Raw genomic sequence first — 24,900 nt, 5'->3', positions numbered from 1 at the left:
CCCTCGGCGAAAGGTAGTGTTGTTAGAATAATTAAATTAGCATCTTGGTTTTTTTTTTTTTTTTTCCGGCAATTAGCTGTCAGGTTAGTTTTGTACATCTTTTTTAAAGGATGAATCTCCATATATACTTTTTGACATGCTCTTATTCGACAAACGTTTGTTAAGTTTCTCTTTCAACTCTATGCCAACAATTCTGGTATACGACGATTACGATTTTCACTAATGTTCTACTTTAATAATTACTTCTGTTGGGACATCGATCGAATCTACTTGAAAAAGAACCATTGGATAATTATTTTCCATATAATATCAAGTACAGGAAAAACGTTTCACAAAAATGGAATAAACATGCCATTAGTTTGGGGGTGGAGCACACATCAAAACTATATACAGAAGATGGAATTTGCGAATAATGATGTAAACCCACCCTAAAAATGAGAGTGTGTTTTTCTAGTACTTGGTATGGAATAATTATTCCAAAGAGTATTTTTAAAAACTCGCGATTGGAATTTGGCAAGATAAACTTATGTATCTTGAAAAAAATACAAAAGGCAAAATTAGATTTACATTTTGAGGGAGCGATTATCCTGTCTGTCTTATCTCAGCCCATCTCTAATTACATGTATCGTTTTTAGTTGCGTGCAAAAAAAAGAAAGAAAAGAATATATACTACTATCATATTTTTTGGATGTTTTCTAAATGGAAATCGAGGTGATTCACCATTTTTGTATTATTGATTTCTTTAGTATATGTAAACATTTTTATATAGTCCTATCTAATGTACGAATTAAATTAAATAAAAATCATTCAAAGCTGAGTCGTAATTACAAAAGGCAAAATATATGTTTAATAATTCACAGTGCCAAATACGAGAAATACTGTTAGGATTTGAATTCAGTTTTGTACGTACTAGTAGGACCAAATGATTCGAACGGTAAAATCTGGTGCTTTCAAGTGTCAAAACTGTCTCTGTTAATGGCTGAAATTTCGAACGGTAAAAGACTATTTTAATTTGTTTGTTTTTTTCAATAAATAAATTTTATGCTAGCAATTTAAATGTGAGAAAATAACTCTGATAGCAATAAATTTAAAACGATAGCCAGCATCTTATTGGTACAATAAATATCGTAGTCGTAAGAAAACCAGTACTATGGCCGGTACATTGAGGCCCAGTTTTGCTACCGGGCTAAAGAGGTTTATGTTCCATTGTATTTATAAGTAAAATAAGCAAAAATGCTAGAGTTACATCGGTGAGGCACACCTCAGTCAAACCCGAGAACCTTGGCTCAAATATACCATCATCATTTTGCTTTATTTTTATCTTCCATCAATTATTGTCCTCATTTTTTTTTTTTTGACATGGAATTATTATCCTCATTGATGAAAAGTGGAAAACAAGATTACAAAGTCGAAAATCGGTCTAGATCCGACCCGATCAATACTGCATAGAGTGTGTACAGAGTCCAGAGACTTGGAAAATTTATTCATTGCCCTAGGGCCAAGTACACAGTGTGGTATCTCAACACCTCTCCATATCACACATTTGTGTAAGACTCATCACAAAACGTGGGGCGGAAAGAGAGATTGGGGAACCATGTATCGTTGCTCCATAGGCATGGAATAATTTCTCAAAGACTACTAATTCTTTTGTCAATATATTGTATACATCAGTAGTAGAGGGTTAACGAGGAAATTAGTAGGTTAGTCCAAGCGAGTTTATAAACTTTTCTATAGCTCTGAATCTCAAACCCTTCGCCTTTGACGAGATTCAAACCCTAACCTCCCATTGTGGGAGAATTATGAGATAATAATCGCTGGACGTTGGGTTTTGCAAGATTAGTACTAGTGCCCTGGAATTTGGGACGTCTCAGTGGGTAGGTTTTTTAATTGGCGGGACCAGCAAGCACAATAATTTGTCCGTCAGGAGATGACTGACTTGGCAAGGAAAGAACCTAACTGCAACTAGTAATAAAAATAAAATAACGTCACCAAAGGGTTTGCCAGCTATAACCCACTCATCACATTGATCACGAGTTCCAATAACCCAATTATCCTTTCATTTTATTTTTTTAAAAGTACCGGTACTGGTACTAGTATAGTACTCCTAATTGTTTTCCCACTTTTGTTTTTCCCGAGAACCAAAGGACGGGGGTGGGCAGATTTTTAGGAATGGTTGCGGACCTGCGGTGGTGGTTTTTGCTTTGGCTAATCTTAGGTACAAAGAAAAAATATCCAAGGACAAAGTATTTATGATCGGTCATAAATTCTACAAATGTGTTTTGGATAATTTTTGGATGCTTTTTTCGTCTTTCCAAATTTTCAATAACCGCAGTTGCGGTAGGACCTTGTTTTGGCCCCGCACACAATTACACCCTTTTGACACTATGTTCTGTTCCTTAAGGCATTTGTTGGCCTTTGCTTGTCGTCCACATTTGCTTCTTGTCGGCTTTTATCTTTTGGCGATAGCATAGTTTGTTGGGTATTTTGTGTTTAGCAGATCGATACTTTGTGTTCTGTTCCTTTAAACCCTAATTCGGTATTCGCTCATTACTGGCGTGTTTTAATTATTACTACTAAGAGCGACAACACAATTGTACAGTATACGCTCACTCACTAATACATTTTTAACATGTTCCGAAAAGAAAGAAGGACGACACGCGCTTGGGGGAGAGAAACTTTCCTTGTACTACGACCCGCCATGATTTTCAACATGGTAAGGGCAAATCGTGCTTGCAACATAGCAGAGTTCGATTCCCCTTGAAGGCAAACCATGATTTAAGTAGGGGGCCATAGCGATGGGTTGCTGTGCTAGTCTTCCCTGAGATTTAGATTGCACAATCAGGTCTAATGGTAGCTTGGCTACAAGATTGCTGCTCGGTTAAAATAAAAACTACTTCGTAGCCAAAGCTTAGGATCACTCGTGTTTTGAGTGTTTATAGATTGTGTCCTACCAAACGACTACGAAATCAGCCAGTAATTTGGAGTAGTCATCAAGAAAAAGCATTTAGTTGTCGACCTCTTGGTTTTGCTCTTGAGTTATTTTCAGTTTGGTTTGTATTTTGGGAGACTAATTTAGAGCATGTTGTTATATCTCGACAGTTTATATGCTAGCGATTAACTTATGTAGAATAATTTTTTGGTTCAAACTTGTTTAATTTTGTTTGGCATTTGTTAATTTTACGTCAATTTTTTATGTGATATGAGTGAGTAAGGATGAGAAGAATCGAAAAAGTAAAAATTATGACTTTGACATAAGTATTTTTGGAAATATAAAAGTCAGTTTTTGGACTTTTTCTACGATATTTCCCAAATTACTTGTGTAAAAATCATAATTTTTTTACTTTTCTGATTCCTCTCGACCTTACTCACCCGTATTTTTCAAAAATTTGGCGTAAAACTAACAAACGCAAAAAAATAAAATAAATTTAAATAAGGACAAAATCAAAAAATTGTGTTGCATAAATGAATCATTAGCGTGAACACCCCAGGACCACAAAGAAAAATGCACCCACTCACCCTTCTCCAATCACTTTCAAAATTTGACTAATCTTTATATCTTTTCTCTAATTGGACCATCAGAATTTGACTAATCTTTTTTTATAATCCATAATTAGAGAGTATATAGAGAGAGTAGTAGCAGCACAATTAATCCCAGAAACCACAATTAAACAACAGTCTTGTTATTGTCGGCCCACTTAACTGATAATAAATACATTTAAAGATAAGAAAAACAGGTATTTTTGTGTACTTTTTACGCTCTTTAATACACATTCATATACTTATTATTATCATTTTTTTTTTGATCCGATTATTATCAGTTCATTGAGCTGATTTTAGAATTTTTTATTAAGCAATTTGGGAAGAAAGAATCCGCCGCTACAACATCTGTCGCGGTCCTGCTTTTCTCTGCTCACATCCAGCTTGCTCTGTCACTATCTCCACTTTTTTTTTCCTTTCCCATTTTAAAAATCACTTTTTCTCATCGACTTGGCTGATTAAAACGACATTAGCAAGTGGGTTACAACTAACAAAGGGAGTTTCAACTTGCATTAATTATTATTATTCCAAGTAGATTTTGAAACGTTAGTTAATGATCAACTGAACCCCCCATGGATTTGTCCAAAACAAAACAAAATTCCTTACGTCTCAATCTTCTACTTGCATTGACTAATAATAATTAGGAGTATTTTAATCTTCCACAATGCATTAACTTCCTGGGGAGTCCAATTATGGCTAACTCTGTACACCACCGCGTCTTGTGGGGCTCATCTCAAATCCCATGATAATGATCCGAACGTTCGATTAAATTTTAAAGAAGATGTTTTTGTGGGTTTTTGTTAAAAAAATCAGTTGAACTTGATATCGGTAAGAGTTTGATCAATTCATTTAATTTTTGTCCGTGTAACTTTATGGACGAGAACCAATCAAGCTCTTACCGATATAGGGATGGGCTGATTTTTTTACGACTTTTTGAAAAATGTTTCAAAAAAATTAAGCGGATCTGATTATTTTGTGTGGGATCGCGAGGTGGATCGCACGCTATCCGGTGCATATGTAGTGTGCTCCAAATGGTGTACCAATAGTTTCTTTTTGCTGTTTGGAGAATAATTATTTTTGCATTTTGCATTTTAGATCGTGAGTTACTGATTTTAGAGGGTGGCCCTAATAATCGGTGTCTTCATGCAAGCAGGAATTGGGGTCGCACAATCCTCCGGATGCATTTTCTTATCATACACAGAGGAAATTATTTATATGATGAAAAGATGCACTTTTCGGGATAAAATTTTAAATATTTTTCAGTACGAATATTTCTCTCGAATAAGTGTGTTACACTAACTAAAATAAGTATTTATTTTTTAATTAAAAATGATGTATTGTGACATAATGACATCTCTCGTAAACTGAAAAATAAGTACTTAAAAAATAAGAATCTTAGCAGAATGGAGCCAGATGACTCCAATTGTAATTCCCCAAATATATACGATAAAATATAGGTTCATAATTTATTTTGGATTGATATTGGTTGACCCATTTTTAAAGTAGACAAACAAACCTAGGAAGCAAGTAAAACGTGTTAGTACGTAATTAATGTATGTGGTGACTGGGTCACCATTGGCTGCTCACCAAGTCAATGCCTTCTGTCATAAGGTGTCAGAGCCAGAGTAAAATGCTACATATGAACTTGATGAAATTATTTATCAAAATTTTTTTTTTTTGATGAAATTTGCTCAAAAATTATGAGCTTTGTTTTATTGAAAGGGATCCTCTCCACCACATGAAAATGGACTGAACCGTCCAGTTTTCTTCTTTTTTGGGTTCTTTCGGTGCTCATTTTTATTATCAAACCCTTGATCACCCTTTTTACATCGTCGAAAACATCGACTACGCCAAAAATCAAGCTGATTCGATCAATACCGGTTGATATGGATTGAAATGTATTTATACATGGGGTCAATGGATTCCAATCCGATGCTGTAATTTTATTCAAGATATAAATGCGTTTAGGAATTACATACACCGTTATCTGATTAATCTGATTTTTTAGATGAATGTTCTTGAAGTGATCTAACAGGTGAACGGTTTATTATCATCAAATTGAACCCGAAAAGTATCTTAAAAGAAGCAAACTGGACCGTCCAGTCCATTTTTTATGAACCGGACTGGATCCCTTTCCTTTGTTTTATTTTGCAATGGCCTCGTGGTCCCGCATTTTCCTAGGGTCGAAAACTCTAATGGAGGCCTCGACGCTCTTTTACAGCTAACATCCATTCTGCTAATGTTACATGTGCCATAAAATAAAAAGGTAAGGTTGGTTTTTCAGTATATCATTATCTTGGAAGAAATTAATGATCTATGTTTAGTACACCACTCCTAATGGTCATTAATTTGAATAATGGAGTTGTAGGAGTGGAAGACAAACGCTAGAAAAAAAAAAGTAAAGATGACTTGATTTAGATATTGAGCTTTTTCCCTTTGGATCTATTTTCACTTTCATTTTGATTAGCCTTCTGCTGCCAGCTGAGAGAGAGAGAGAGAGAGAGTTGACATATTATCTCTCTTTACTTAGTCTACCCAGAAAAATGTGATTAATTTTGTAAATACAAGATGAACTGTCCGTCCAAGGATAGCAACCATTTTTGGTTGACTTGTTGCGATTGGAGTTGAACTTACGAATTTAAAGGATGAATCTTCTTAATTACTTACTGTCATGCTCTAATTCGACTAATAATAGTATGTCAGAAGTTTCTCTCTTTCGACAAGACTATCTGACTATGCCACCACTAAATTCTGGGATAGGATGATGAAGATATATATGCATTAAACTAATTTTACCTACTTTAGTACTGTAAAATTACTTTATGTCGGGACATTGAATCTACTCGAAGAAAAACACACCATCGAATCATCCCACATCAAGCACCGTACAAGACAAAGTAGCAGTACGTTTCAAAATTAGTTTGGGGCCTTTACGGGTCCTTCCAGAAGGGAGGGACCCCACGTCCCTGCAGTGCTCGCTGCAATTTGCAGCTCCCCGAAACGTGAGCGTTTTGTCAACACTTTAGCCTTTTGTTTTCGAGGAGTGCTGGGTACTCTTTCGGGGTACCTATTATTTTTCTTTGTTTTCTCCTCTGGAACCGCAGCAATCGTTTATGTGGGACCACGAGGGTTCAAGCGAGCCGTAGGTATTGATCTGCATGTCAAAAAAAAAAAAAATATATATATATATATATATCATTGATCTGAACCGTAGGTATTGTCGGGCAATTTTACATGGAGTCTAGAGGGTTCAAGCGAACCCCCTGAACTCAAAAAATGCACAAAAATTTTGTAAGTACTGCTATTGGTACCGATCGTACCGTAGAGAAAATGCACCGACGGCCACCGGACGGCCGATTCAAACCGTCCAAAAAATTTAAAAAACAAAACCGAGTGGGCTTACGCGAGAATCAATGGCATCCGATGTGTGTAGGGTACTTGATTCAAGCATCCATTTTTCGTCTATATATGTATATACGTGTATATACACGAAAAAAGGGTGCTCGGATCAAGTACCCTACACACCTCGAATGCCATTGATTCTTGTGTAGGCCCACTCGGTTTTGTTTTTTAAAATTTAGGGACGGCTCGGCTCAGATCGGCCGTCCGGTGGCCGTCGGTGCATTTTCCCTACGGTACCATCGGTACCAATAGGATTTTCATTTTTTTTACATATAATTTGATTTTTCTTTCATATTGTCGGCACTGAATTGTTCATGAGTAATCAAATTTAAAAAAATCACTTAAAATTGTGAGTACATAAATAATACATAGTATTACTCAACAAAATAAAATAAATTAATCACAATTTATTTTCAATCATAATAAAAAATTTCATTTTATACCTGCAGTTTAGATCACGAATATATTGAGCACACAGTTGTGGAACTTTTTTTTAAATTCATTCAATCTCTAGGATTCTAAATTTTGAATAAAAAAAAACGTAGCATACTGGTTAATTAATTATAATTATTCGATCGAGTTGATGTTTTTACGAGACCACTCAAATAATTATTTTAAGATTATTGAATGAATTGGATCATTTGTGTGTGAGATCATGAGGTGGGTCCTACATAAACCATTGCTACTGTTCCGGAGGAGAAAATAAAGAAAATAGGCTAAGTGTTGATCACATCCCAAAACGACCACGTTTCTGGGGAGCTGCAAATTGCAGCGAGCATAAGTCGCTGCAGGGACACGGGGTCCAAGTGGTCTCGACGAGTATCTGGGCTGGATCTAGCAGTCCACATTACCACACATGGTTGGGCTGGGCCTCACTGTTTATTAGACTGTCAACAGCATTTTGATAATTAATACCCGCCAAGAACTTAGAGAACATTTGTTAGGGAAAATGACGGCCCATGACGTATTTTGATAATTAATACCCGTCAAGGACATACTGAGAACATTTGTTAATGTTGAAAATGTCATTGGAGGGTATTAATTATCAAACACGTCCTTGGCCGTCATTTTTTCCATTTGTTAATGCTGAAAATGTCATTAGCAGGTATTAATTATCAAAACACGTCTTGGGCTGTCATTTTCCCTTTGAATTACGGAAAAGTAGCAGGCCTAGTCCAGCCCACGACTTCTTAATAACTTTTACTCCCGAAATGAGCCCAAAGGGCTTATTCATTAGGGCTCGATTAACGATCTCAAGCCATTTAGTCAGAAAAATTTTCAGTGCCGGGTGGCTACCACGTGATGCCCGCTTAGCACATTCGAATTGTCCAAAAATGTATATTGATCGGATATTAAAACAAAGGAGAAATGCATGAGCAAAGTTTGACTGTTCTTTTTTTTTTTTTTTCCTAGGAAAATTATTCCCCCCCGTCTTTGCAAATGTTTGAGCAACCTTTTTATTTTTGTGGTCGACAAACACATATGATTTACGAAATAAACAATTTGGATCATCACATCACATCACACTGTAATTAATATTAGTTTACGTCCCATGAGAAATCTTCACATAGAAGGATATTTAGGAGGATCTTGGTATGAGCTGGTAACCTGCATTTAACTTGTTGGCTTTAAATGGTAGGCCTTTTTTCCATTTATTTATTTCCCGAGTGTAAAAAGAAAATGGTAGACCTTTTACTATTTAAGTGCATCATTATGAGCCTGATCATTTATCTCGTATCTGTAATAATCCATATATGCAGCTTAGACACGTTGCTACGCGCGCGTACTAATGCGATAGATATTAGAAACTAGCTAGGTTTTGGCGAAATTCAATATTGTTACAGGAAAATTCGATTCACAAGAAACCTAGCAATTAATAATTACTTTGTTAGTTGCATAATAACGTTAGTCGTACAATCAAAAAAGGATGATTTGGATCTCTTACCAAAGTATAGTCATGAAAGTATGATTTCAGGAAGCGTTAAAGAACAAATTCGCTGATACCTATTATGGATAGAAAAAATTTATGATACTTTATTGGTTAGAAAATTGATTTTCGTTCTCCACTTTTGTATGCAGACGCTTCACTTTGTACACGTTAAAGTAGAGCGGCTGCATAAACGCAAAAATCAGTATCTTATTGGTTAATATACGTCTTGAAAAATGCAAAACATGAATTCTGGTCTGGAGAGAGAGAGAGAGAGAGAGAGAGAGAGAGAGAGAGAGAGCGGGGGGGGGGGGGGTTGGCTGGGGCTAATTGAAATTGAAAACAAAATTTCCAATCCACACCCTCTCAGAGTATATTCTTTTTCCTTAAGCCAAATGAGAATTTGTGCCTGCAGGCACTTGACAATTCTAAAAGACTTGCCGAATGCCGAATATACTACAAAATTCTTTAATTCCCTTTCAATGTGTCTGTCCTTGAATTTTCTTTTACGTTAGCATTGACGGAGAGCCTCCCATGTGAGGTAAATGGGACCAACTTCCATCTTTTTTAAACTCAGACAGATATCTTATACACCAGCCATGCTAAAAAGAGAACGGAGATGGATATGGATCTCTTCTCTGGAAAAGTTTGTTTAAAATCCAGACAGCCCAAAACACTTCTGTCCAGATTCATCCCCGCGGTAAACACTCGTGAATAAGTCTCTCTCTGCTAAAAATCATGACAGTCAATAATTGACAAAATTCGACTCATTTATGTTTGTCTTGATTCTTGAAGGAAAATAATGGCAAGAATCCCCCCATTTATTTTCATCGACAAAAGTGAGGTTCATTCAAATAGTTGACCCGCTATTGTTCGTTACTCTTGGGAGAACGTGTATTTATACCCAAAAAAAGGTATATTTTCGTGAGTATTCTTTTAATTTTTTTTTGGTACCATGCTTAAGAGATTTAATTCGGCTCTTTCGATTAGTATACAGAATATTTAAAAGTCATCTATGAAAGTATTTTTCTATCGCGAAAATGCGCATTCTTTCAAGAGGAACAATTGATATACTAAAAGTGAACGGAGGCAATAGATGTTAAGACTTACTACAAATGAACGATTCTCAATCTCAGAAAACGGTTTATAGTTTCTCACTTTTTTTTTTGTAAAATCATGAATCATATGATGGTATATGAGTGACATGTATTCGTAACGAGCTTTACAAAGTGGACGGATCCGATCTTTGTTGCGGGTCTATAATAAACTCACGAAAACCAAACTATTGACTAGGGCTGCAAACGAGTCGAGCTGACTCATTTATTAATTTGAGCCGAGCTTGACATTAAAAAGCTCGACACTCAAAAGCTCGACTCATTTATATAAGTTTGGTTCATTTAAGGAGACTCGTTAAACAAATTAACCTGGCTCAGATTGTTAAGGGCTCGGCTCGTTTATGAATGAGTCAAGTTCGAACTCAAGTTTTCAGGTCATTTGAGCTCGAATACTATACAACTCAGACTCGACTCATTTACACCCGAGTGAGAGGAGTGGAAAGTGGGGAGAGAAAACAGAGGAGTTCTCTTCATTCGACTATTCCATTGCTCTGTTTCTTCCTTCCTTTCGGACGGAGAGAAAACAGAGAGGAGAGAGATTACGTCAATGGCGGCCTTCTCATTCACCTTAACCCCACCCCTCTCCAAACCCTCCCCCTCCTCTCTCTCATGGACCCTCTTCTCTCTCTCCTCCCCCACCCCTCCTCACTTCCCACCAAAACCCCTACGCAAAACCCTCGTCGTATTCTCCTCCCTCAACGCGAAGCCGACGATCCTCGTGGCCGAAAAACTCGGCTCGGCCGGAATCGAGCTCCTCAAGACCTTCGCCAACGTGGACTGCTCCTACGACATGACCACCGAAGACCTCTGCGCCAAGATCTCCCTCTGCGACGCCCTAATCGTCCGGAGCGGCACCAAGGTCACCCGCCAGGTCTTTGAGTCCTCCGCCGGCCGACTCAAGGTTGTTGGACGCGCCGGCGTCGGGATTGACAACGTTGACCTGGCCGCGGCGACCGAGCACGGGTGCCTCGTCGTGAATGCTCCCACGGCGAACACCATCGCCGCCGCGGAGCATGGGATCGCTCTGCTTACTGCCATGGCCAGGAATATTGCTCTGGCATCCCCCGATGTTAAAGCTGGTAAGTGTCTTTTAGTGTGTATGTTTAGGTTTTTTTTATTGGTTTCTAGTTCAGGCATTTGATGGAACAAGTGTTATGCTTGGGAACCAAGCTATTCGAGTTCAAGCTTAGGTTATGCTGGCTCATTGAAAACTTGTTCATGATCGGTTTGTTATGTAAACAAACGGAGTTTTTCGTTAGCCGATCAAACAAAACTTGAATAAGCTACTGCTCGTTTGACTTACGAGATATCAAAAAATTAAGCTACTCGAATAAGCTGGTCACTAATGCTTTGGGGAACATGTCTAAGTACCACATTTACCGTGTGATGTGTCACCACTGTATTGGCTTTTCTACTGTGTTTATAGTTCAGGCATTTGGTTGAGCAGGTGGTGTCCTTGGTTGTGAAAATGATGAGCTCTGTTATTCATTTGTTCTCCATAATTTTGCTCATGCTCGGGGTGGATATGTGAATGTTGAAAGAATTTTTTTTTTAATTTATGAAAGGTGATATCAATTTATGCAATACTAGTTACAAAAGTCCTAAGAAAAGTGACCAGTACCTCCTTTGGTATTGCCCTCGTCTCAGTCACCTGTGTTCAAACCATCTCAGCATAGGTTATTGGCTGAAGAAAGTGGTTGTGGAGTAGCTGCAGATGTAGGTGATTAGGTCTCATTGTAACAGAATTCAGTTTAGGGAATCTCTGGTAATTGTAGCGTAATGTAGTGGTAGTTAGAGTTGGTTAGTTCAAGTATGCATGGATGTACTGATCTTCACAGAGAACTATATTTCTCTTCAAGAAGATTATTCATTGGTGTTTCCGATTAGCCTGTACAACTACAAGCTATGATCATATGTTTATAGCTTCATATATTCTTGTGCATCAATAGCCATTTGAAAAAGATATTTTGTATTGCTACAAATAAAAGTTTTGCTAAAGAAAATTCATGATGTTAGGTTGGTTATTCTGTGAAACATTCTTAGGAGAGTGATTATTAACTTCTTGCAAAAACTAAAATTAGATGGGCAGGGTTAGATTTTGTCTAAAATGTTGGGCAGCTGAACGTATAGAAATTTGGATTGAAACTAATATCATTCTACAGTAAATTTAACAATGAGTGGGGCGGTCGTTTGATTCATCCGTCCCTGGGTCCTGATGCATTGGTCGGATAATATAGAAAATATTGATATCATTTCATAGTGTATTGGATTTCTCATATTATGTGGAGTCAGTTGTCCAAGTAATGTGTAACCCCTATGCTAACCTTGGATTCAATTGCCAGAAATGAGGTCCCAATCCCTGAATCCCACATCTAACCCGGTATGATGAAAATACCTGCGACCTTGTAAAGGTAGTGCAGAATGTGTCCTTGTCTAGAAAAGAGTAGCCTTTACTTCTGTTTTTCACTTGCTTAAAAGGAGTATGATTTGTGAACTTAGGTAGTAGTAACAAATACCCCCTGAACATTTCTTCTCAAAATTCAACTCAATGGTTATGATTCCATTCCATGCAAGTTGTCAGTAGGGTTGGGAAAAACTGTGAGAGTCTTTGGTCTTTTCTTTTGTGACCTCATATTTCTTTACTTATGATCTGACGTGTCCAGGGAAATGGCAAAGGAGCAAATATGTTGGTGTGTCACTAGTAGGGAAAACACTCGCTTTAATGGGATTTGGAAAAGTTGGATCAGAAGTTGCACGGCGTGCCAAGGGACTGGGTATGCATGTCATTGCATATGACCCATATGCCCCTGCAGACCGTGCTCGTGCAATAGGTGTGGAGTTAGTCTCATTGGATGAAGCCTTTTCGACCGCTGATTTTATCTCTCTCCACATGCCTCTTACTGCTACTACGTCCAAGATTCTCAATGATTATGCCTTCTCGAAAATGAAGAAAGGTGTTCGTATTGTCAATGTTGCTCGTGGTGGTGTGATTGATGAGGAAGCTCTACTGAGAGCCCTCAATTCGGGGATTGTGGCACAGGTTATTCCTTTGTGTCTATGTTTCCCTTGATCCATAATTCAGGAGTTTCGATTTCACAAGGTAAATTTTTTTATTTTTGGGGTCTTTTGCAGGCCGCATTGGATGTATTGACTGAAGAACCTCCACCTAAAGACAATATGTTAGTGCTTCATGAAAATGTTACTGTAACTCCTCATCTCGGAGCCAGCACCTTCGAAGCTCAGGTATATTGGTTTCCCTATTCCAGCTGCTGGTGCTCTTAATTGATTTCTTGTTTTGAATTTTCTCGTGTTGTAATTCTGGGCGTTTGTAACCAGGAAGGGGTGGCCATTGAAATAGCTGAAGCAGTTGTGGGTGCTTTGAAAGGGGAACTTGCTGCCACTGCAGTTAATGCACCCATGGTTCCTGCCGAGGTATTATATGGAATATCTTTCCCTTTATATTGTCCAGTAATATGTTTGTGGAAGTTTAATGTTATCAAAATTTTCTTTCTAGCCTGAATTGTGAAACATGTTTTGTCATATATCTTGAATGTACCATAACTGAAACCAATTTTTTTATGTGACTTATCAGTTTTTGTACATAACCATTTGCTTTTCTCCACATGTGTTTATGCATGCTGGATTGAATCTGACGGCACCTTTGTATTGAATTCTTTTCTATGCTGGGCACTACCCAGAACACTAAGCCTAAAACAAGCTATAATCAGTCACCTTCGGCTATAGCTCTTTACTGCCACACCCACTGAATACCATAGTTGACATTTCTTGAGTCCAAGGTCATTCTCTCAGTGACTCTTAGAAAGTTCATTTAGCTGTTGAGGAGTTTTAGTTGGGTGATTCCTGGATGGCATTGAGCCGTCCTATTTATATGTTTACTTTGGAGAAACTTTGGTTCTAATATGACATGACCATTTGTGTTGCACATGAAAGATTTTGCAATTTTTCTTTCCATGTGACAGGTTTTGGCTGAGCTTGCTCCATTTGTCCTGCTTGCGGAAAAGCTTGGCAGGCTAGCTGTGCAGCTGGTTGCCGGAGGAGGTGGTGTGCAATCTGTGAAAATTACTTACGCTTCCGCTAGGGGTCCAGATGATCTTGACACTAGGTTACTCCGTGCCATGGTTACCAAAGGTCTGATTGAGCCTATTTCTAGCGTCTTTGTGAACTTGGTAAATGCTGACTTTACGGCCAAACAAAGAGGTCTGAAAATAGCAGAAGAGCGGATAGTGTTGGATGGTTCACCTGAAAAACCACTCGAATTTATCCAACTTCAACTTGCAAATGTCGAGTCGAAATTCGCCGGTGCTCTTTCGGATTTAGGTGAGATAAAAGTGCAAGGAATGGTGAAAGAAGGGTTACCCCATTTGACGATGGTGGGGTCATTTGGAGTGGATGTGAGTTTGGAAGGAAGTCTCATACTCTGTAAGCAAGTAGATCAGCCGGGCATTATTGGAAAGGTGGGGAGCATTCTCGGAGAGGGGAATGTGAATGTCAACTTCATGAGTGTAGGGAGGATAGCGCCGCAGAAACAAGCAGTCATGACAATAGGTGTGGACGAGGAACCTGATACAGAAACACTGAAGAAAATTGGGGAGATCAAGGCCATTGAGGAATTTGTTTTCCTTAAGTTATAGCTGGGTCCAAACTCGGGTACGAGTATCGATTGTTGTTGGCAAACGTCAGAATTTTCTAAACTTCAATTTTCAGATGTTCAGATATGTATCCAAAAGTTTGGTATGAATACAGTATGGATACAGGAACACATCTTATTTGTATTGCTTTAAAGACAATTTGTTTGGGTTATGCGGTTATGAATCTTTTAGAAATGACCTCAGATTCAATGGGGCGGGGGGGGGGGGGGGGGGGGGGTGGGGACAGAAAAGAAGAGGAGGAGTTTATGCAATACTGGTTTGGTCAGTCTTACTCGTGTCATTCTCCTCATCTATTGGATGTCAATTTTAAAATTGTTGCACCTGTAGCATTGTCGTGGGTTATGTTATGTTTTCCATTTAAAGTAAAGTTTTTTAGGAGGTTGATTAATGTGAATATTTTTGGCAATTTGTTGCAAAATCTTTGGTTTCCAATCATGTGAAACTGCTTTTGCCTATTGGTACATAAGAATGACCGATTTTATGTTTTTTCTTTATACCTCTTTCTTTTGTTGTGAATTGGAGCTTGTACTGTACAGTGCTTTATGCTTAGCCTCGAAAATAACTTCCGTATTATTCTAGCTCAATAATACGCTTGAAGGGTATTGTGTTATAGGTGAAATGCAGGTTAGAGGTGAAATATTGGCTTTAGGCGAAACGTTGGTACCAAATTGTTATTCACTCTCCGTTTTATAATTTCATCGTACAGAACTGCTGGTATGGACTGGTATTAAAATGGATTTGTCTTTCTTTTGCAGTAACTCGGAGTTTATTCTGCGTGGTGCTTAATTAGTCTCTACGTTGGCTGTCATACGATCTTATTGATAAATTATGTGATGAAATGGTAGGTGTCTTAGGTGTAAAGGTATTCAGTTCACTGTACAGTCGTAAAATGTGATTAAAATCTTTGCAAGTTCATTGCTCTTTGCATTCAAATTCTTCATTTTAAATTCCTGAATTGCTAGCATCATTAGCAAAAGTCTACCTTCTGCTTTCTTACTAATGCATGCTTAATCCTTCTCATGTGCGGAGCTACAATCAGAGGCTGTTCCTTTATATGCAGGCTTCCTCAACCATATAGCTCTATGCATCTATGTGCTTTTGTCTGTCGCTAACCCTATAATTTTGACAAGACAAGAAGAGGAAAAGTACATGTCTACATGACATTCATAAAGGGGGCGGTATCTGTACAGCATTCAATTTGAAGAACTCAAGACATGAGCATGACAACAGTTCAGAACAAAATGAGACTTTGTGCCTGCTTCTTTTTACCAATAATCTATCATGTAGTTAAAGTATAGTCTTTCTTTGCTTATTTTTTTCTTTTAGCTAATGTATGCCTGGGTTGAAGTCCAGGGAACTGAAGAAGTAAACAAAAAAGGCGCAGTGGAGACGTGAAGTGCACATCACCAGCAGGGAATGACTCAGAACATCCCAATGAAGGGAATGTGGTGGTGATCTGTCGGTAACATTGGCAACAACGCAAAAGTGAAAGCAAGGAGTAAGGAGTTTGTCTCGAGTTCTCTCCTAATTTCTTTTCCTCCGTTTTTTGTCCTCTTATGTTCTGATTTTGTTCTCAAAGGGGTGACCTTAAGATCTGGCCGAATGAAAGATCAATACACTTTGGAATACGGCATGTTCTGGTCTATACTTATAGCTCATTCCTTGTAGAAAGACACTTCGCTCAGAACTAGTGAGAATTTTGTAAGATAGGATGAAAGGCTCGGCTTAACTACAGAGCAATGGACGACTTACATTGTGTTGTTTGGAAGTTACCCAGCAAATGTGTTCTCAAAAAAACAGCTCATGTAAATTGTTTTAAAGAATTTTTCATTCTTCTAATTCTTCTGTTGTTTTGTTTATGACAGGTTTGTCAAGGTTGGATAGCTTCTGATAGCATTTAGAATAGCTGCTTTGGACCAGTTCAAGAAAGCGTACCCTATTCTCTCCCTTATCTGCATTCTATTCTCCTTTAGAACTTTTAACTGAAATTGGCCAATAATTTTGAGCCTTTGGCGATGATTTCCATAGTATGCTTGCAGCGCCTACTTAGCATGTTAACATGTTATTGAACCATCTAGAACTGATCGGCCAACCATTCGCTATTCCATGGCCCTTTTCTTCTCCGTTGCATGAACTCTTTCTTTTGAAAGAGATCACGTGCACATCAGGATGGTGCTCCGAGAATACTGAACAATTTACCGAATTTGGGAACATTGCCTTTTTCTATTTAGTAGATTCAGTCGAGCTCACCAAAGGATGCAAGAAACAAGTCTAGTTAGACACAATGCTGATTACTACTAGCATTTTTTTTTTTTGAAGGGACTTCTACAGTAAAACCTTCTTAAATAGCACCATTACAAAACACCAGAGCAAGATCCAAAGCTCAAGGGTAAAACCATATTCAAATTCTACTCCCAAATACCAACTTCCATGAACCCATCTTCAGTAGCACACCCCCTAAACATTCCCACACAATTATACCCAAAAGCCACCTCCCCATCTTTAGACACGGCAATCAGTCCAGCTTTCCCCTTGTCCAGCCTCTCCTTCACCACATAGTCCACGGCCTGCTGCAGCCCGAACCCCTTGTACTCCATCACCGCCGCCACCTCGCGCGCCAGGGTCCCGCGGATGATGGCCTCGCCCTCGCCGGTGCACGACACGCCGCAGAGCTCGCAGGCGTAGGTCCCGGCGCCTATCAGGGGCGAGTCTCCGATCCTTCCCGCCATCTTGTTCATGAGGCCACCAGTGGAGGTGGCGGCCGCACACCTCCCCTTGCTGTCCACCACCGCGCACCCCACAGTCTCGGGCGCGTACACGCTGATCGGGAGGCCATTCATCACCAGTGGGCTGTCCACGGCTGCGCTGCACGTGTCTAATCCATGGGTAGGGATCCTGTAATCAAACTGTTGTTGCCATTTGGCAAAAATCAAGATGTGAACTAAGTGAAACCCCGTATATAGATAGGATCAGAAATGAACTGTGATGTGTGAATGAGTAGACGTACCAAGATAGTGTTTGCTTCCTTTGCCAATTTCAGCATGCCAACGTTATCCTCGGTTATGAAGTATTCGTTGTCCACAGTTTCCACACCCTGTACAAAACCCATTTTCCCATATTCTCAAACAAAGCTAAAAACCCTTTTTCGAGATTATTATGTATATATTGCTGATAACTAAAATGGGCTCGACCGTTCATGCTCGGCAATGGACGGCTCAAATTTCACCTCGACTAGACGAAATCTGAGCTGTCCATGCTGGCAGTCAAGGTGAAATTTGAGTCATCCATTGCCGAGCATGGACAGTCCAGATGGGGCCAACACCCATGCTAGGGGACAGCAGAGTCCCGCATATTGGTAAGAATTGTTATAAATAATGACCAAAATTTAAAAGTACCTTGGTACAAACTCATTCCTCACTAATGAATTGCTGGAGCTTTGATGGGGTGGGATTCATTTACCAAAGGTATCGATGGCGCATATCATATCATATTAAAACGGACTGGGAAATTCTGTAGTGTAAGGGATCCTGTAGGGCGCACACGAGCCATCGATCTTGACAATGAATGATTGAGATATGATTTTTAATTATAACCGGTAAAAATCATTTATTACAGATCATAATTGATTTTTAATGTGGACCGTTAATTGATGAGATCGATGGCTGTGTACCGCCCTATACGTGCACTACAGCACTCCGGATCCACTTAAAACATGCTCTCTCTGTCTCTCATAGATGGTTGGCCAAAACGTGTAAAGACACAAGTGCACTCATAAATACAAACATCGATATACTAAAAAGTTCGATATATATTGGATTCTCATTATTTCGTGGATCCCCGTGCATCGGACGGTTATAGACACATTTTTGGCCGGAGAAATTTGTGCTCACAAACTTCCCGTGTATCGATTATTGCATCATAACTCATGTACTACCATACTGCCTCAAATAATCTTTTTGAAATATTTACCCCAAAAAGGATAATTTTGCAAAAAAGATTTTGACATCTGATAAATGTTTGAAATGCTTCTAAAAAATGCTGAAATAATTACCTGTTGGCGTGCGAATTCTTCGGCGCCGGAGAAGGCCAGATAGGAATGGGGGGACTTCTCCATGACAAGGCGGGCAAGAGAGACGGGGCTTTTCACGGTGGTGACACCCGAGACGGCGCCGCAGCGTCTCCCGGGCCCGTCCATGATACTGGCCTCCATCTCCACCGTTCCTTTGGTCGTGAGTGCGGATCCACGGCCTGAATTGAAAAAAGGATCCGCCTCCAATTCCCTCACCTGTGAATTAAAATCATTCACCAAACAAACAGAAAAAGAGTTCATCGTTAACCCCCTTAAAGTCAAAAGAATCACGAACTCGGGCGCCGTTGCCGTGCGCCCGAGTCCCATGGTAGCAAAACTCTCTCACTTCACCCGAGTCCCATGGTAGCAAAACTCTCTCGCTTCCCGTTAGAAACGTGTCTTAATCGTTAACTTCATGATTGTCGCTTGACAATTAATGAAGACGAAAAAAACAAACAAAAAGAAGGAGATGCAAATTTTACTCCTAATTCATCGTCGCTATCAAGCGGTGCATTACCGAGATGACATCTGCACTGTTGGATTGCCAAACGGTGTTGTGCACAGCCGACCGAACTACTGTAGATTATAGATTCTAACGAGAATCTGTAAGTAAGTTCGGACGATGCATGCATAATAGATTTAGCAGAAGAGTTTTGCTAGTGAAAGTGAAGTATAGTCGGAATAATAACGAGATGATTTTTGAATTCCGCATTATTCTTCTGTTCATTTTTTTCATTTCCCGAGTACATTTTGACAGAACGGATTCTAGAATCGATTTTTGAACACTCAAAATGCAAAACCCCATAACGGAAAATGCAAAATGCAAAAATTGAGCGGCCAAAACCCGTCAAATATGGTGATTGTTTATGCATTTCGGTATATGTTTGTGTATATTTGTGTATATATATACAGAGAGAGGTGAGGGAGAGAGAGGGAGGGGGGGACGCACGACGAGTTCGACGACGTCGATGGCAGGGAGGGAGGAGCGGAGAGCAGAGATACCGATGTTGAGGCAGCGAGTGAGGAGTTGTTTGGCATATTCTTGGCGTTCCACTGGGAGGTTTGGGTCCACCCCAGCGCCGCCGTGCACTGCTATTGCCCACCCGCCCATTCTCTCTCTCTCTCTCTCTCTACGCTTTTGATTTGCTTTGGTTCTAAGCGATACTACGAAACATGAACCGGTGGGAATTTATAGACGTTACTGCGGAATCCAAATCATTTTTTAATTCGATTTATCAATTACTACAAATTACGAACTTCTTTTTTTTTTACATGAATTACAAACTTGTACTAGTAGATTTTTATTTCCTCCGTCCCAAATTCTTTGTCCGGTCCGCAAAACGGAGTGTTAAAAATAATGTAATTTTTTAAAGAAAAAATTCAAACTTTTTTCACAAATTAAAAATACTCATTGATATCTAGTAAGTTGTTGAAAAACTTTTAATTTTTTCTTACAAAAATTATATTATTTTTAACACTTCGTTTTGCGAATCGGACAAAGAATTTGGGACGGAGGGAATAATTAGAACCGGGCTCCTCTGCAGTTGAAGTCCGATGGTCCATCCTTACAATCAATGGTATAGATTATTTAGAGATTCGACGAATAAGAATAGGGTCTTCGAACAAATCTGAAGGGTATGTAGTAATGAGTTTTTGCACTACACTTTCGTATAAAGGCACCTCGAAATTTGTCTCTCTTTTCTTTTTATCCGATCGAAATTTGTCTTTTAATGCTCAAAATTACACACAACACAAAAATTAAATGACAAAATTTATAGTGCATTTATAAAAAAAATGATGTGTAAAATCATTGAAAAGACTTTTAGACAATTGAGACAGCTTGTTCTCTTCTGCCATCAAGTGCGGAAAAGCCCCAATTCCTTGTATTTAGACTAGGGCTTCCTTGTATTTATATTCCGATTTCTTAGGGATCGGAGAGAAGTCAAACTCGTTAGGAGGCTATAATTTCTTCACACATGTGATAATTTTTTTATTTTTTTGTCAATCGGTAGAATAGATCGTTACATTATCTATAAAGTACAAAGTACAAATCGCAGGATACTACATCCATTGTGTGAGAGAGTCCACAAGATAACCAAACCTAACAAACTAAACCAACATGATAAGCCCAACTCAACTACAAGCCCCATGAAGGCAAGAAATAACTCCAATAAATACAAAGAAAAAAACACTTCAATTCCCATATTCAACAACATTGAGGGAAATTAAACGGCACGAAAAATTATACCCCGGGTACAAGATTTTACTGTTCATTTTCACTACTTTATTGTACGTGGAGTTAAGAAAAGAAACTAGTTTCGCTTAAATCTTGTCTCAGGACTCCATTTATTAGTGAGTTGGTAGTGACAAACCTGAGTTTCATGTCACGTCTTGTTTTGACTCCGGTGCGTTCATGACTCAACAAAACATCAAGTCAATTTTAGGACAGTGAACACGTGATTTGGTACATTTCTTTATATAATAGAATATTCTCAAAATGCCACATTGTCTTTATCCCGAAAGAGATGGTAACTAACATAGCTACGATATCAAACAAGTTTGAATCTTTATGTGAATGATCTACATCGATTTAAAGGATAAATTAGGTGATTGATTAATGAAACAGAACCGTGGTCGGTCTCATCTCATATAGTTATTGACAACACAATTTAAACTCTTGTTGGACCAGAGAGTACTACCTCTCCTTTATGATTTCATAATTAATCCAAACTAAATAGGGAAAACCTTTAGGTTATCTTTATTTTCTTGCTATCAATCCGAGATTCAAAGTGCAATTTCAAAAAGAAAAAAATCCCAGATTCAAAGTTCAAAATATAGATTCAGGGGAGATGCATCAAAAATATATAAAACGTTTGTTTTTATAAAAGGCATGCAGCCTTCAATCCTTTCCGACATTTTTCTTGGCTGTTTCCTCTACTTTGTCTTAATTCCGGTATCTTTCATACTCCATGCTCCACGGAAAGGTTTTACTTTACTCAACAGAGAGACCAAGTCAAGAGTAATTAAGCCCCGTCCAGCTAAGGGTAATAAGTATTTATTTTTTTGAATTAAAAGCGATGCTTTGTGAGAAAATAACCTGTGTCGTAAAATAAAAAATAAGTATTTAAATAATAAGAATCTTAGCGGAACGGAGTCTTATTCATTGATTCCAAGGTAGCGTTGCGTGGTGGCTCATTCTCTTTCACAAGAACATAAAACTACATGCATGAATGAATGAATAGTTATGTAGAGTTGGGGCATCACGTAATCTGCCCGGGACCACCCAATGATTTTTCACATGGAGGGAGAGAGAGATTGACAGTGGCAAACCTAATGAGGTCAAAGCCCCACTGTTTTCCATGAATACCACAGATCTTGGAGCCCATGCCAGTGTCACAAATTTATTAAACCTTTTTTTGTATTATTGAGAATCTGAGATGCTTTTTTGTTCCCAGTTAAGGATTTATTAAATTCATGAAAGCCAACCCACCCCATTCCGGCCCCAAGATATTCTTCTTGAAATTCTGTGACACTATATGACAACCCCATGAACAGAAATACTAATAATTAATCGAAATTGGAGATTATTTCTGGATTTGGGGACCCTAAGCACGATCCGATCCGTTCGTTTGGTAATCAATGGTCTAGATTTCATCTCGGCTCCTACATGTTAGAGCTGTCCATTACCAAGATGAAACATGGCCCATTGATTACCGATAGGAACGTCCGGCTCAGATCGTGCACTACGATCCTATCTTGCAGTGCACCCATGTACTACAAGTCCCTGGTTTATTTCTTCGGCCATCATGAAGCACAAGTACTCCAAAAATACTACCACGCGAGTACTAGTTACGTGTGCGGCTCTGATACGGCAAAATACGTACCCGATATGACAAAAACATATTGGGTATGTTTTGGCATCCAGGTACGGCATCGGTATGCCATGGGTACGTCAATGGGTACAACACCAACACGCCTTCTTCTTTTTTTATGTACTAGATACTTAACTGTTAATGTTAATACCATTTTTTTCCCTCCCATTCTTATTTCATATTCTTTTTATCTATATCTACTCTATATACTTCCTTATTTGCATAAGAACTAATTTGAAGTACCCACGCAAAAAAGAGAGAAAAAATTCAATATGGAACGTATATAAGTTTAATAAGTGGAGGAGGCTCAGGCTGGTGTTCCCAGAGACGCTGGATACTGGGAGGGGTTATTACTGGAACCAAAAATAAAAAACAATGGCGGAAACGTCACGTGAAAATAGTGGAAATGATAAGGAGGGTGATTGGATGGATTTGTAGTTGATCTGGTTGATGATGACAAAGCCAGAGTCCAGAATTAGTTGTTTGTATTGGATGATCATCAGACTCCTTCAACAGAGCTTAATTAATTTCGACATATAGGGGTAGTATATATATGGAGGAGGAAGGAACAAAATTAGGATGACAAATCATCCATCCACGTCATGACCGAATTATATTCCAATCATGAGTGAGAATATATATTAAGAGAATACTTTTTTTTTACTCTTACATTTTTTGCGGTTTACGTGGATGGTAAAAAGAGAAGTGTAAATCTCACTTTCAAAATAATGCGTGTGTGTATGTATGTGTGTGTATATATATAAAGACATGGAAGGACTTTATCCAAGCAGTTTTTGTTTGTTTTTTATTGAATGGTTCAAATAAAAACTGCTCAAATCAAGCCCTTCTCGGTCATTTTTTTTGCCGATTTCTCGCGGGTACCCTTAAAATCACGTTTTGAACACATTGAGCGGCTCGGATCATCGAAATCCGATCTAGAAAGGCGAGAAATGGGGAGATCCGCATATAAGGTCCTCATTTTAAGGTCTTTAATAGAAGATTTATATATATATATATATATATATATACATGGCGGTTCCGGGGACACCCAAAAAAATATCTCATAGTTTTCGATCAAATTTTGATGATTCGAGCCGCTCAATGTGATCAAAACGTGATTTTAAAGGTAATTGTGAGAAATCAGCTAAAAAAATGACCGGGAAGGGCTTGATCCGAACAGTTTCGAACAGTTTTTTATTGAACGGTTCAAATAAAAAAATGCTCAAATCAAGTCTTTCCCGGTCATTTTTTTTGCTAATTTCTCTCGAGCACCCTTAAAATCACACTCTGCACACATTGAACGGTTCGGATCATAAAAATTTGATCGAAAACTATGAGATTAAAATTTGGGGTGCTATACACACACACACACACACACACACACACACACACACACACTGCGGATCAGGACCGAACTCCCTGATACTCCTATAAGCTTAGGTCTGGACTTTTATTCTAAGCCGTTGGATTGTATTTTCAATGGTCCGGATTTGCGGAAGGTTTATGACGAGTTACAATTAACTTTTCCCCGGAAAATTTTTATTAAAATCTGAACCATTGAAAACACGATCTAACGGCTGAGTGGTGGTTCGGACCTAAGCTCTGGTCAGGGTGCCCTGATAGGAACCGGACTGTGTGTGTATCTATATATATGGGGCTAGTTCCCCTCACATAAAAGTTCACACAAATTTTGACACAAGTTTTTTGTGGGATCCATTTTGGAGTCTCACGTAAATGATCGAATCCGTTCAATTTGTTTAAAACATATTTTTAAGGATTTTCATATAAAATCAACTCATTTGGACATCTAGATCGGTTCATTCAGTTGGTTCCTGCCAAATTTATACGATAAAATTGAATAAACAGATCAAGTCCTTACCGATATCGGAATGGATTGATTTTTTAAAAGGACTTTGAAAAACCTATTTAAACAAATTGAACGACTCCGATCATTTGTGTGAAATTCCAATTAGTGTTGTGTTAAATTTTGTATCAATTTTTGTATAAGAGGAACCAGCTGTATTTATATATTTGTCATATGATTTCTGCGTACTATTTTGCGACATACGTGTAGTGAAATAAATTGGTAAGAATAGTCAATTATGTATGCGTGGATGCAGAATCAGTGTATTATATTATCGATTGGGAGGGTCGGTGACCCGCCACAGACCGTGTGTGGGGTCCATTTTGGGCCCGCACGAATGATTCGAGTCGCTCAATAATTTTTTTTAAAAAAACCGAGTGGGCCTCATGGGAAATAAGCTCAATCTAATGTGTGTACGTGCTCATTCCAAACTTTCATTTTTGA

The 24,900-nt window shown here is 38.5% G+C and overlaps 3 protein-coding genes across 3 annotated transcripts in view; 1 reads left to right on the top strand and 2 right to left on the bottom strand.

Moving 5' to 3' along the window:
* Positions 1-18,484, bottom strand: part of LOC131331252 (putative receptor protein kinase ZmPK1) — a 59,510-nt gene extending 41,026 nt beyond the window's left edge. Inside the window, exon 1 of the mRNA XM_058365134.1 lies at positions 18,481-18,484. The gene's annotated coding sequence lies outside the window, so the exon portion shown is untranslated. The remainder of the gene's footprint in view (positions 1-18,480) is intronic.
* LOC131331255 (D-3-phosphoglycerate dehydrogenase 3, chloroplastic-like) lies at positions 10,404-14,825 on the top strand. The gene is made up of 5 exons (XM_058365138.1): positions 10,404-11,060; positions 12,645-13,021; positions 13,114-13,224; positions 13,318-13,413; positions 13,962-14,825. Exons 1-5 carry the CDS (start codon positions 10,529-10,531, stop codon positions 14,631-14,633), a joined length of 1,788 nt encoding a protein of 595 aa, XP_058221121.1. The 5' UTR covers positions 10,404-10,528; the 3' UTR covers positions 14,634-14,825.
* LOC131331256 (probable isoaspartyl peptidase/L-asparaginase 2) lies at positions 16,855-19,896 on the bottom strand. Its single transcript, XM_058365139.1, has 4 exons — positions 19,670-19,896; positions 18,703-18,936; positions 17,659-17,745; positions 16,855-17,557 (listed from the first exon to the last, which is right to left on the bottom strand). Exons 1-4 carry the CDS (start codon positions 19,829-19,831, stop codon positions 17,060-17,062), a joined length of 981 nt encoding a protein of 326 aa, XP_058221122.1. The 5' UTR covers positions 19,832-19,896; the 3' UTR covers positions 16,855-17,059.
* Between the last annotated feature and the right edge of the window lie 5,004 nt (positions 19,897-24,900).

Source organism: Rhododendron vialii, chromosome 6a (assembly GCF_030253575.1).
Source record: "Rhododendron vialii isolate Sample 1 chromosome 6a, ASM3025357v1".
In the NCBI taxonomy this organism is placed as follows: Eukaryota; Viridiplantae; Streptophyta; class Magnoliopsida; order Ericales; family Ericaceae; genus Rhododendron; species Rhododendron vialii.
Note: the sequence above shows the minus strand (reverse complement) of the source record. Positions and strands in the feature narration are given on the sequence as shown.